Genomic DNA, 15,077 nt, shown 5'->3' with positions numbered 1-15,077 from the left:
GAGAGATTCATAGTCACTACAACACAATTATACCTTACCATGGTACAATGAACACAAGGTATGATACATAATGTTCCAAAATCTTTTGTTTCTATCTAATGTTTCAAAAAATGAAAGACTTTTAATTTTAAGTGTTTTTATATAATTTGGCTAATTTAATTATAGTAATTATATATAAAGAGATGATAAAATTATGTTATTACATATAATATTTAATCATAAATTTTAAATTTATTGATTTTTGGTACAGTTATTTTGTTAACATAGATATCCTTTATAAAACAAGTTTTAATTATGTTTTATTACACGTAGGTACAGGTTAATCAACTTATACTCCAGAGTTTGATATTTCAGATGTTTAAAAAGATACAAAAAAGTGGTAATGAAGGTACACAAAATTTGTACGTATATACTGAACTAAACACAAAATCAAAATAAATAATGATAAAGTCAACTTTATTTAGATCGGATGAGCTAGCTGGCCATCGAATATGAGTGTAGTAGTGAGGTCACACAATATTGCACAATATTTTAAATGAAATCTTTTGTAATTTTCACACATAAAATTATCTTGGTATTGTTTAATAATGATATTATATATTAATAATGATAACATGATTTAACAAAGAAAAATATGTTATTTTGGAAGATGCTAAATTAATTTCCTCCGAAACAGATCTTATTGCAAATTGCATAGCAGGCTGAGGCTAGTTTCTTGCTGTCTAAAAAAATAACAACAATTTTACAGTAACATGTTAAAAAGATTTAAACTGATATATTCATATGAATTCTGAGTCTTCGTTAATCTACAAAATGAAAGATATTATAATGGAGTTTTTTCTAGTTGCATAACTATGCAAAGCACCTATTTTTAACACATAACAAACATTCAAAAATAGCTATGGTTTATGAAGAATAAAAATGAATTAATGCAGAGCTTAATGAATTACTGCAGAGCGCAGATATCGTTAGATTTGTAAAGTCACAAAGACTAAACTGGCTTGGCCACTTAAAAAGAATGCCAGATAATTGAGCTGTACAAGTAATCCAGAGATTAAAACCCCAAGCAAATAGGACAAGAGGTAGGCCCAATAAAAGGTGGATAGAGGATATAGAGGAAGATCTTCAAACCATGAACATCGGGCAGTGGTGAAGCAAAGTGTTCAACATTTTACCCATCAAATTTTTTAAGTCCTTCATCATCATCATAAGTGGCTCGACAATCCGTTGTGGATCTTGGCCTGCTCACAAAGAAGTCGCCACTCCTGTCGATTCCTGGCAACTTCCCTCCATCTTCTAACCCCTAGAATCTGTAGGTCTTCTTCCACATCATCAATCCATCTCATTCGTGGTCGTCCTCTGCTTCTTGTGCCCTCTGGTTTTGAAAATGTTAATCTCTTCGTGTATTCGTGATCTGACATCCTAGCAATGTGTCCAGCCCATCTAAGTCTCTGCACTTTAACGACTTTCACAATATCTGGATCGGTGTATAACTGATACAGTTCAAAGTTGTATCTTCGACGCCATAGCCCATTTTCATTTACGGCCCCAAAAATCTTTCTAAGAATTTTTCTCTCAAAAATACCAAGAAGTCTTTTATCATTTTGAGTCCTTGCGAAGCGGATATTTGTATAAAGAGACATATGTAAGCATATATCTATATTGATATTGAGTTACTTATTATCTCATAACTTGCAATTTGCAGTCGTCACCATTGATAACCGATATTATTGTCGAACTTTTGTTTTTATACAAGCCTTCTGTCTTGCCGGTGTAAAGTCGTCTGAAGTCGATATTTATTGTGTTTTGCGTTTGAATTAATTTGTGACTTATTTTCATATTATTATATTGTTTGGTAAGTAAATTTTGCATATAATAATCGGTGGGTTATAGTAATGTGTATATTTTTTATTTTACTAAATTTAAAAATAAATAAATCTAAAATACCAAATTGAATTATAAATCAGATTTTTCTTTATTGTAATCTATTTTGTTTTTATTTCAGTAAAACTGCTTGGAAATGAGTGACAGTGAATCAAAATACCCAAATATACTACTATTTACCTATACAAAAAGAGTGCGTATATTATTAGTACATGTATGAAAACAAAAATAAATATTTCGCCTGAACCCTCAGGAAAAGTAAAGGTTTTACGCTACTGAAAATATATTTTTTATTCAATTATAACCAAAACATTTAAAAAAAAAATTCGATCATTTTTTGACCATAATTTCAAAATTATTGTGTACGTTAAGCTGTAATAATGGGTTCGAGCGGTCTTGACTACGTCACACTCCTGGGCCAGCTGTCAAATGTCATGCGCAATATCATACTTTGTATTCATTGTACCATGATACCTTACCTTATTAACAGCTCAAATAAACTTACTATTGCAGACTTCTTTCATTGAAAAAAGAAGAATTATTAGAAATAGTGGGAGTAGAAATAACAGTCGCGTCATTCTTTGAAACGGTTTCAGAACATAGTGGAATTCTTTCGGTATCAGGAGCGTAGCATGGGAGCTGGCGTAACAGTAATCTCCGTAAGTTTAGAAATAAAAATCACAACTAAACTCAATACAGTACATGGTATTTATCACATTTAACTATTCAACCAAGTGAAAAACACTGAATTGACGTTAGATAACAATTTTTATGTTTAAGCTTTTCCAGAAAATATTCGAATATATTCAAGTATTTACTAGGGCTCAATCGATGGTTTCTACAATTGGTTGTACAACACCAGTGTCTAATACCAGTGAACGCTAGTGAACTAGCCACAGAACAGCGTTAGTATAATTGGACGACTTCACAAATTCTTAAAAGCTGAAGCCTAATTATACGAGGTACATTCTTAAAAGAAATGCCAGTGAGAATATCGATAAGATCATGCATTTCATTCAATGATTACTTCGTTGTCAATTGCTCTTAGTAAAGTTTTATTTTATTTAATGCTTTTACTGGAAACAGAAATACATTTTTACACGTCCTGAACGAACTTACCACCTGGAGCAACACTGTAAAACCGTGTTTTAGTAGTTTTGACTTAAGACCAAACATATTCATCATAAAAAAATGTCATTATATATAATTGGAAAACTTAGGTGTGTACAGACTTTTTGAAATTCAGAATATTTTCTAGACATACGTATTAGAGTAAGACTTTGAGAGTCCCTTACCTACCTCATTACTTTGCGCACAAAATCGTTTTTGGAATTCTTCCGATTTTTTAGAAATTCTATACAAACTTCTCCGTTTTTTATTATACTTAGGACGGCATTTCCCGTTTGATGTCGCGTAGGCAACAGTCGTTCTGAACATAGAGGTGTTAAAGAACTTTTTCTTTCGAATTTTTTAGAACTATGGTCTCTTTGGCCGATATGTTTCTCTGTTTGAAGATGAGGTGAATTAATGCGGCCTGCAGATACTTGATGGTTGAAGTTCGAACTCAACGGGGGATCCGAGTGATGCGAATGTAAGGATCCTGTATTATACTTAGGTTGATATTGATACCCTAAAAATAATAATGTTTAATATCATTACATAATATAATAAATACTATTTGAATCACTTATTTGCGAAATCTCATAAGTCATAATTTTACCATAATCATTTTTTCACCAAAATGGACTTTCAAACTGTAAATACACATTTTTGTAAAGAAACGCCTTCAGTCAGTGTGGTGTGATTTGGCGATGTATTAGAGAAACACCATAAGTCCATAACTAAAGGCGTTTCTCCTATGCAGCGCGCATGTCGTTATAATTTGGCGCAATAATGCTAATAATTTTCAGTCAAGTTCAAGCTTGTGTTGTCAATACACGTAGATAAATAAATGTGTAGTGAATACGAATCCAGTAGTAATAATATTGTAGATTACTTATCTGTATTATATCTTAACAAAATCATAACGATATTAATTTACGTAATCAGAAAAAGAAAGGCATGAAAAAACCTACGAATATAAAAATGAAATAATAAAACGAGCTAGAGTCAAAGGAAACGAATACATCACTTGGAAGGGGAAGAATGTTCCTGCAGTTCCTTCTCCATTCTCCCAAGATGGCAAGTAAGTTGATAATTTGTTCTTTTCTAATAAAAAGTATTCATTGAAAGCAATTTTTTGTTTATTGATCAATCTAAATTTGTTAATGTGTACTTAATTTTTAGGTCCAGTAAAAAGTGCTTTTCATTGATGACTAGCGACAAAAAAATGCAGATTTTTCAACGATTTAGGGACCTGACTACAAAAAATGAGCAAAATTGTTACTTACAAAGCCTAATTTCCGCAACTGAAGTTAAGCAACGACGTAGAAGAAAAGAACTTGGTAAGTCTTCAAAACCTAATAGAAGTATGTATACTCCATATCAACCCCTAATAGAAAAATTAGCGTTTGTAATTGAGCCTTCTGTTTTCTTCACGGAGTTACAAATAACCGATTGAGGCGGCTTGTATTCCTTTTAAGTGCAGGAAAATCACCATTCGACAAACGGGGAAAAATACCCCAGGCAATGCAATTTTTGGTATTATTACATATGCTATTCGTAAACGTATTAAATCATATCCCACAAAGTCAGTTCACTATGCTAGCAAGAAAAAGTATTATTTAAATGAGAAACTAGATATCACTCTTATGTACAAAATGTTTACAGAAAAATTTCCGTAATATGCCACTGTTAAGTATTCATACTAAAAGTTTTTAAAGATTTTGAATTATCATTTGGAAGACCTCAGGTAAACACATGTTGTGTGTGTGAGGAGGTTGCAATGAAAATAAATAGTAAATTTGTTAAAAAATGGCCGAGTCCAACGAGGAAATTGGGGTTATTTCGATAGATTTTGTGCAGAACCTTCAACTGCCACAAATTTCGGTGCAAGAGGTTTTCTATCTTCGGCAGGTAACAGTGGACGTTTTTGAAGTTATACTTCTATACGCACGGTCGGCGTTGGAAATTTGCATGAGAGTGAATCTATGAAACCATTACATATGTAAGATAATGAGTAAGAGAGAGACAGAAGATATATTTTCTCTCTCTTCCTCTCTCGAGAATAAAAATGTTCCTTTTGTATATATACTTAATATTATATATATATATATATATATATATATATATATATATATATATATATATATACAGTAGAACCTCGGTTAACCGAGATTCCGGGTTAACCGAGGCTATCTTCCGGATTAACTGAGGCCATCCTAATATGAATTTTATAAATTTTAATGAGAAAATATCACGTCCAAATAAACAAGCGATGTAAAGCGCCTTAACTTACCGCAACCGCAATACGTGCGCTGTTGGTGATTGCATTCAAGTAATTGAAGGCATTTGTCGGGATTCTTCCGCAAAGTTCGTGTTTAGCCGACTGTACTATTCGGAACTGTCCGTGAGTCGGTCTCCCACAAGACGCCAACTTGTTTTACTGTGCGTAGCAGTGGCAGTGCTTTGTGTGTTAGCGTGTGTGTAATAAGTGCAATGAGTGCTAAGCGCAAGCGTGTCGTTGTGTCTTTAGACATAAAACTAAACGCAATTCGTCGTCTTGACAAGGGCGAATCAATTAAAAGTGTAGCTACTGATTTGGGTATTGGTGAGGTTACCGTAGGTGACTGGAGGAGGAAAAGGGCAGAGTTAGAAAGATGGGGCGCTCAGAGCTTGAATAGTGATTGCAATCCAGATCGAAAAACTTTAAAGAAGTGTGAATATGAAAAAACTTCTGAGGCATTATTCATATGGTTTTCGGAAATGAGAAGTAAGGACAGTCCAATGAGCGGACCTATTTTACAGGCAAAAGCGCTAGCTTTTCAAAAAAGGTTTGGCGATGGTGATGAACCCTTTACCGCTAGTTCTGGATGGTTAATGCGATGGAAGAACCGATATGGAATTCGACAACTTACTATATCTGGAGAAAAACTTTCAGCAAATGTAACTGAAGTGCCTATTTTTCAAGAAAAAATTTCTAAATTGATTTTGAATGAGGGCCTTACATCGGATCAAGTCTTTAACTGTGACGAAACAGGCCTGAATTTGAGAATGTTGCTGAGTAAAACCTTAGCTAGTCGGCAGGAAACATTAGCTCCTGGTTATAAGAAATGTAAAGATCGAGTTACAGTTCTAGCATGTGCTAATTCTGCAGGAAGTTTGAAATTAAAACCAGTCGTAATCGGTAAGCCTAAAAAGCCACGTGCTTTCAAAAACACTAATGTGGACACCTTCCCTAGCATATATAGGAATCAGAAAAACGCATGGATGGACTCGCATATTTTCAAAAATTGGTTTTTTGATGATTTTGTTCCGATTGTTGAAGCTTTTCTGAAGAAAAAAAATCTTCCTCCCAAGGCCATTCTTGTTCTTGACAACGCTCGATCTCATCCAGATGATGATGAACTAGTGAGCAATGGTATTAGAGCCATATTTTTACCACCTAATGTTACTTCCCTTATCCAGCCGCTTGATCAAGGTGTACTTGAAACTTTTAAACGAAATTACAAAAAGATACTGCTAAAAATGATACTGGAGAAATTAGAGGAAGGTCTCAGTGTCACTAATGCTCTAAAACTCATCACACTGAAAGATGTTGTTTACTGGTGCTCAGAGGCCTGGGATAACGTTAGAGATGACACGATCAGAAGGTCATGGCGCAAACTTTTTGGTATTGATGAACGGGCAGCTGCTCTCAGAAAGCAACCGAGTTCTGAAATCGAAGAGCTTGTGGTTCTTGGCAATCAACTCCCAGTGGCTGAGCCCATTAATGCAGCCGACATTGCAGAATGGATCAACGGAGATGAGGAGCAAGCGCTGACTGATGACGTAATTATTGAAATCCTGAATACGCCAGAAAATGATGACAAGTAAGTTTTTTATTTTATTGTCTCCCAAATTAATAACCATTGTACTGTAAAATTAATCTGTCGAATATTTTTTACAGAGTTATTGTACACATTTTACACTTCATTAAACTTTAAATTTACAAACCAAAACTTATTTTATACACGTGATAAACTGCTGAAAGCTCTAAAAGCTAAATTATTTTTACAGTGAGGAATGTGATGAGCTCAGTGATCGGATCTCTCACTCAGACGGCCTACGCTCTATCGAGGCAGCACTGGCCTATATTGAGCAGCAAGATGATGCTACAACAAATGATTTATTATGGCTGCGGCGATGGCGTAACAAGGCAGCCAGCAGAAGAAGCAATAACCTTACGCAAAAAACAATCAAAGACTTCTTTGTTAAAAATGATAAATGTTAAAAATTATAATTGATTCACATGTAGTGTATTTGAGATTCAACTGTTTTAAGGTTATGTATTATTAAATGCGTTTTATACCAAAACAATGTGTGTTTGTCCCAATTTTAAATAAAAATGTCCATATATAAAAATAAAAATATATATTTTCATTAAAATATTGATACAATCCTTCATTTACTACAATCATTCATTTATATACAGCAAACGATGCACCATATACCTATATAACTAATTCTTTTTCTCTTTCTGCTCTCTCTTACCTATAGGATTACATTATGTAATGATTGTGTAGATTGACTCCTATATAAATTTTTAACGGCGAACGCGTGTATAGAAGTATAACTTCTACCGGCAGTCCCACTGGACTGCCACACCCGTTTTTTTTGTATTAACAATAATAAAACAGGAAAAGCAACGTTTTTCCTGTATCATGAGGGTAACGGTACGAAGGGGCCGAATGATGTTTGCTCATTTCTAATGAGGTATTTTATAGAGAACATGCCGTTAGTGAAATATCTTTATGTTTTCTCTGACGGTTGTGGAGCGCAAAATAAAAAGCACACTGTGTTGAGGTTTTTTTCCGCTTTGATTTCGCTCGAAAAATTTAAGACCGTTGACCATCATTTTTATATTAGGGGTCGTTCATTCCAACTTGTGATAGGGATTTTGCGGTGATTAAAAGAAAAATTAGAAAAGTAGACCGTATATACACCATGGAACAATATGGACAGCTGATAAAAACTTCATGTAAAAATAACCGCTTTAATGTGGTATTGGTTAATGCCGAAGACGTAATGGATTACAAAAGTTGGTGGCCAGAGTACTACAAAAAAAACCATATTATCCGCGGAATACAGTGACAAAAATATTCCACGGAATCAGAAAGTTCAACTAAAAATAAGCCAATTCATGCATTTTCACCAATGCTACGAGAACTCAAACTTGGTTGTAGCACACCCTTTTATTAACGGATTAGCCAATCACACCTTGAGGCTTAATAATAAAAAAAATACACTAATATTGCATGAAGCATTAGCATATCCCAGTGGAAAGATTCCGATTAATTATAAGAAGATTGTTGATATACAAAACTACAAAGTTATATACCGGATATAGAAAATATCTAGGATTATTATAATGAATTGTTCAACTGACCTACAGCGACAAATAATATACCTGAAGAAGATGAATGATCACACTTTTCGTTTTTTTTTTTTGAGTTAATATAATATTTTTTGTAGTTTTTAATATAAATTACAGTACTATGTGTAGTTTGTTTCATTTTAATTCCTTATAAATTTTAGTTCAGGTGACGCTGAACAATTTATTTGAGAAACCCCTTAAGTCAATCAAGTTTAAGCTTATATAGAGATTATTCAATCTTTTTTTTCAAAAAATATTGGAGTGAAAAAGTCAAGAAACAGTGTATAAATGGAATTAGGTCAGTTTTTAACATGTAGAAATCTTCGTGTATTCTTCACACAATTTTTTCTTGTTTTCCGAAAGTTTTAGATTTTTGACTTATGGGGTTTCTCAAATCAGTGATTCATTTAAAAAAAAAGGTAATTTAACTCACCTCCTGGATCAACAGGTATAGCTCGCTCTTGACTACAACTTCTTAAACTGGATACGGGTCCATTGCAACAACAATGGGAATTTTGAGAACAACATCTTGAAATTTGTTCTGTTGGTCTAGAGTCCCTGTATGTGGGGAGGCCTTCATAACTTCGAACACGAAGCCGTTCCATGTCTACAAAAACATTTTTTACTATCGATTATATAATTGAGACAACATAATAGTGTCAATAAATAATGACTAATAGCTTTTAGTATCGAAACCAAATTCCGAATAAATATTCTCTCCGAGAGCAGTAAGACATTGTCGTGGTGGTCGGTCGTGATCGCTAATACTGTGAAGTGAGTACTACCCAGTGCAACCTAATGACGCTTAACTACAGGTAGGAATAAACAAAGCAAGCAGCATCAGCCATTCGGAAAATATGGAACTGGATCCCTGTATAAGCCATACTTCCATAGATGAAGTGGAAGTTGAAAAGTAATCAGCAAAACCACGAATAAGCTCAGCAAGAACTCGAAAAATCCAGAGAAATATCATGAGCAGCGAAACGAAAAAAATAATTTAAGTAGGTACCTGTTGAAATAAGATTTCGACTTAAAGGCAGTATTTACATAAAAGATTTTTCAGATCGCTTTGCGGAAAGGTCAAAACGAGACCAAAAAACCCCTCTATTGACAACCTAAAATCTACGATGACATATCAAGCAGACACCAGCTGAGATACAAAAGTAAATTACAACTTCAGTCATGCAATCCCTTTTGCGTGCACACTTATGCATTCGCCCGGAATGAGCATTCGTCCCTCCTTTTGCTTAGATGAATATGAGGCGAGTCGAACGGATCCGCACTGCTCAGCCCGAGCCGAGAGTTGTCGGTACAAAGTGAACAGGCATTCATTTTGTGCTCAGTGTGTACTGGGAAAATCTCGAGACATACCGAATGGTTGAAGAGCTTTAAAAACTTTTACTTATTGACTATTTCCACAGATTTGAATAGTTTTAGAATCTTGCTCCTTGCATGGGAGCAAATTTCTGCTCTAATGAAAATGACAAAATAGGATTTTCGGAAGAAAGTAGAAAGACTCAAAGTTTCATACCGGAGGAAGCAAGCAAAAATAAAAAACTCACACAACTGGTCCACATAATCTATCAGACAGTCTACTATGGCTTGACACACTTAGATACTGCAAGCTGGCGTATGAATCACCATAGAAATCCGAGCGTCAGAGCAAGACGTTCTTCTATAGATATGGCTTTTCTGAAAACAGTGTCCTTTCACCACAGTCGTGATACTCGAGTCAAGTTTCTCAAGTTGTCTTATGTTTTGTGCCCAATAGTTGGTAATATTTGAGCATTCCTTTCCCCGTATAGTTTCCTCCGCCACCATCGCGTTTCTGCTGTTTCTTTGTTGTGGTTTCTTGTATATAAATGTAGGAAAAACAGGCAACTAGAAGCTTTCAGTTTCGGTTAACCATGACTTGTAAGGACTGATTGAATTACGCATTCTGGCTGCCTCTACTTTCGGCTCAGTGCTCATGCAGGGCGTGGTGGTGGCATCCCTCTCCCTCTGAATCGCATTCGGAGCGAATGCTTAAGTGTGTACAAGGCTTTAGACACTCCCTCAGCGACTTCGATTCCGACTCAGTGCCGACAATTTTACTAACTTTTCGGTTTCTGCTATCGGTTATGTTTAATTGCAGCTAAATTTCGACCGAAATTTTCCAAAAACCGAAATGATATTCAGTAGTAAAAATCACCATAGAACTAGATCTTAGATAAACCAGAGAAAACACCTGTAGAACTCCTTCTGTGTGACTATAAACCAAACTTGGAGAATAACCTACTTTTGAATTTTTCGAATATGTACCTGAATTACATTGAATAATATTCAACAGCTATATAAATAATCGGTTATTGTTATTGTTATGTTAAAAAAATTTAAAAAACATTAGATATTATTATGTATCTTATAAAGTGTAATAACAATTGTACAAATAGTAAATAAATGGTTTAAATAAATCGAACCCTGACCTTATTTCTTGTTATATTTAAAAACACACCTGAAGGTAACTGATTGTCAGCATAATTATTCTGCAGAGGTAAACAATTACTATTTGCTTTCCTAATAAGACCATTGGTAGTATATGCATTTTGAGAATGTGGAAGTGATATGTTTTCTCCGAATGTACTATCTCGCTTGCTTGACATTGTATAATTTCCACTATCATGGCTGACATGATACGCCATATGCTGAAACATAACATATTTTAAATTGACGTCTTTCGCTTTAGGAAATTTATAGTACATATAAACAGTAATGTAACTTGTGGTTTTAAATTTCTTATACATGGTATCTAAAAAGGGTACGGAGCAAAACAACTCATCCTCTATTACAAGTCAATTGCTATTATTGTTATATGGTATATTTACGTTGATCAATAACTTTTCGTTGTTGCCCTTGTAGGGTAGACCGGGGCCAATTGAAACAGGGTACAATTGAAACAGCCGCCATATTGGTAGTATTCCGTGATTAAAACCGCGCGCGCTTGTAGCATACGCAGCGTCTCTAGGAGCCCGGTGTCTCTATCAGTCAGCCATTGATTGTCGTTTGCATTACATGCGTATATTCTCGTTAGCGTGATTTACCGCTACCGAAGTAAACTTTTGCACTGAACAACAAAAGATGACGCAATATATCGGAACGTAAGTATGCAGCTTCGACTATTTTTGTAGTTAAATTGGCATTTCTTCTTTAGGGAGGCCAGTTTAAATTATTACTATTGTCCTAGAGTGAAAAGATATTTAAGTGTTTACGAAAAAATGTCTCGTGGGGACGATTGAAACAAATAGTATAGGGGACGATTGAAACTTGTTTCCATTGTCCCCAGAGTAGTCTTTTATGTTATTTATTATTGTACGTTGTAGTAGAGTATCCAGTGGTTAACACTTTAGGGGCGTTATTAATACCCCCCTCAAATTCATGTGAGATAACGTAGATGAAATTGTAGAAAAAATTTGGAAAAATTGTCAACGTAGTTTGTTCACGAGCCCTATTAACTGTTTGGTTTGTTTTAGGATGCCACGAGTACGAGTGAGAAAAACGGAAAGGGGTTTAAAACCCGTTTTGGTTTATGAAGAAGCCTATAAAGAGGTTACTGAAAATAACACGTCCTTAAGATCAGCTGCAGCTAAATTTGATCTACACTACGTGTCATTAAGTAGATTTATCAAAAAAAAAAAAGAAAAAAGCAATTGAGCAAGGATTCGTTACTCCAGTCACAATGGGTTATCATTGCGTGAGACGAGTATTTGACATAGACCAGGAAAAAAGCATTGCTGGATACATAATCAAAGCGGCACATATATTTTACGGGTTACCGCCTAAAGAAATTCGGAAATTGGCCTTTCAATTGGCCGTGAAATATTCGTTGAACATGCCTGATACCTGGAGACAAAATGCTATGGCAGGAGAAGATTGGTTCTCTGGATTTATGAAACGCAATCCAGAACTTTCAATCCGCTGCGCTCAAGCCACAACTTTCCAGAGCAACCAGTTTCAATGTAACGAACGTAAAACTTTTTATGATAACCTGGCTAATGTAATGGATAAGTACAAATTTGAACCAAAAGATATATATAATATTGATGAAACGGGGGTAACGACGGTTCAAAAACCTAGTAAAGTTGTTGCCGAAAAGGGGACAAGACAGGTGGGAGCACTTACATCCGGAGACAGGGAAACATTGGTGACCATAGCTTTAGCCGTCAATGCTATCGGTAACAGTATACCGCCCATTTTTATTTTTCCACGGAAAAGATACAAGGATCACTTAGTCCGTGACGGTCCAGTGGGGTGTATTGGAGCGGGAAACGCGAGCGGGTGGATGCAAGAGGAAGAGTTCTTGGTATACCTTAATCATTTTCAAAAGCATACTAACGCTTCAACCGAAAATAAAGTATTGCTTTTACTTGATAACCACCAGTCGCCCATAAGTATACGCTGCTTGGATTTCTGTAAAACAAATGGCATTGTCGTCTTGTCATTTCCCCCGCACTGTTCGCATAAGTTGCAACCTCTGGATCGTTCTATCTACGGTCCCTTCAAAAAGGCTTTCAATTCAAGTTGCGATTCTTGGATGAGAAATAATCCAGGAAAAACGATGACAATTTACGACATACCCAGCATAGCTAAATTATCTCTACCGTTGGCCCTCACGCAATCAAATATTATAGTTGGATTTGCTTGCACAGGCATATATCCCTTTAATAGAGACATATTTACGGAACTAGATTTTGCACCTTCATATGTCACGGATAGACTAGCTCTTAATAACACGACACCATATGCCACTGACGTTCTTCAAGAAGCACCTAGTGAAGATCCTCTACATACTAAGAGAGCTGATATCTTGCCAACATCACCACAAAATCACACACCGCCAGCGTCTCCAAGCACTTGCATTGCTCAAGCATCGCAGGTTGTATTTTCACCAGAAGCAGTTAGACCGTTGCCGAAAGCGCTCCCTAGAAAAACAATTGGCAAACGAAAAGTGAGGAAGTCTGTAATTTATACATATACGCCGGAGAAAAATGCTATCCAAGAGGAATATGACGCAAAAAAGAAAAAACAGGTTAAGAAAAAAGTGACTGAGTTAAACGACGAATCAAATACAACTTTTAGAAAATACAAGAAAACCAAACAATGCCAGAACAATCAGCAACAGAGTGATAGCGACGAAGAGGATGATTGCTATTGTCTGGTTTGCTTGGAAGCATATCGTAGTAGTCGCCCTGGAGAGAAATGGGTGCCGTGCACTGAGTGTCGTCATTGGTCCCATGAAGAGTGTACTCGCCAAGAAGAACTATACGTATGCCACAATTGCCTTTCAGAATAAAAAATATTTTATATTGTATGTTTTTCACTAGAATAAACACTATTTTTCTATGTCTTAGTGCTGTTTCAATTGTCCCAGGTATCTGTTTCATTCGTCCCTGCCACGGGGACAATTGAAACAACTTGACAAGTTCAAGTTTTTATTTAATATCTTATTAATGACATTATATAGACAAAATATAGTGATATATATGGAAACACAATAGGATACGCTTTTTATAACTAATTTCGTAATTTAGAAATTTGCGATAGATGCGGAGAAAAAAAAATCAAAATGCAGAAATGTTTCAATTGTCCCCGGTCTACCCTAAACAATGATTTATCTTTGCCTTCAAAATAGGCTTCAGTTTCAAAGATTGAATCCTCATTGGAGCAATATCTCTTGCCACGGAACACGGAACCTTATTTTAGATTGAAAAAAGGTGGTAGTCACTGGGGGGCCAAATCTAAACTATATGGTGGGTGCGAAAGCAATTCAAAACCCTTCATTCATCATCGTTTTCATCGACTTTTGACACGATGCATTGTCTCCATGAAACAACAATTTTCTCTTCAACAAATGATGCCTTTTGTTTGCGATTTCGGTCTTCAACGCTCAAATAAACCAACGCAGTAGTAGCTGTTGATTGTTTCTTCATGTTTCAAATAGTTAATGAAAATAATTCCATAGATATATAATACATAGAGACCGACTGCTGCAATACAGTCCCTACATCTCCTTCTAATGGGCCGGGTATATCGACCACGTGACCTTCTCATTGGTCATTTAGGTCACGTGGTCGATAAACCCGGTCCATTAGAAAGAGATGCAAAGACTGCTTTGCATCAGTTTTCTCTGTCGCACTGGGGAAACGAGACTGTATTACAGCAGTCAATCTATTTATATTATATATCTATGAATAATTCCTTGCGAGTCCCAAATATAGAGTACAGGTTAGGTTAGGTTAGGATACAGGTTTATTACGTTTTTGGTAACTTTGGATTGCTGTGCACTCAGATGACTACCGATTTCATTCCGGAGTGAACTGATGGATCGATTTCATCCTTTGTGATATACCGACGCAAAAACTCCCAATTATCCCAATTAAACATGTCCAAACAACGCAAGACTCAATTCCCATTTGGAAAACAGCTTTCTCATACCCAAATGTTCGTCTATAATAGAAAAAACGCTACCTTTTGATAACTTTAGAGTGTCAGCTATATCTTGCAACTTCACTTTGCGGTTTTCCATAATAATATTTAGCGTTTTTTCGATGTTTTCGAAAATAACTGCCTCATTTGGCCTTCCCGAGCGCTCAACACCATTGGTGTCGGTACGACAGCGTTTGAATTCAGCAAACCATCGTTT

General features: G+C 35.5%; 1 protein-coding gene across 1 annotated transcript in view; it reads right to left on the bottom strand.

Annotated features, from left to right (window-relative positions):
* The window catches only part of SAK (polo like kinase SAK), a 32,954-nt gene that overhangs the window by 12,395 nt on the left and 5,482 nt on the right, over positions 1 to 15,077 (bottom strand). The window contains exons 6-8 of the mRNA XM_072534354.1: positions 10,893 to 11,082; positions 8,832 to 9,005; positions 3,184 to 3,514 (exon numbers count right to left, since the gene is read on the bottom strand). Of these exons, the coding sequence (XP_072390455.1) occupies positions 3,184 to 3,514; positions 8,832 to 9,005; positions 10,893 to 11,082 (695 nt within the window). The remainder of the gene's footprint in view (positions 1 to 3,183; positions 3,515 to 8,831; positions 9,006 to 10,892; positions 11,083 to 15,077) is intronic.

Source organism: Diabrotica undecimpunctata, chromosome 6 (genome assembly GCF_040954645.1).
Source record: "Diabrotica undecimpunctata isolate CICGRU chromosome 6, icDiaUnde3, whole genome shotgun sequence".
Classification (NCBI taxonomy): domain Eukaryota; kingdom Metazoa; phylum Arthropoda; class Insecta; order Coleoptera; family Chrysomelidae; genus Diabrotica; species Diabrotica undecimpunctata.
Note: the sequence above shows the minus strand (reverse complement) of the source record. Positions and strands in the feature narration are given on the sequence as shown.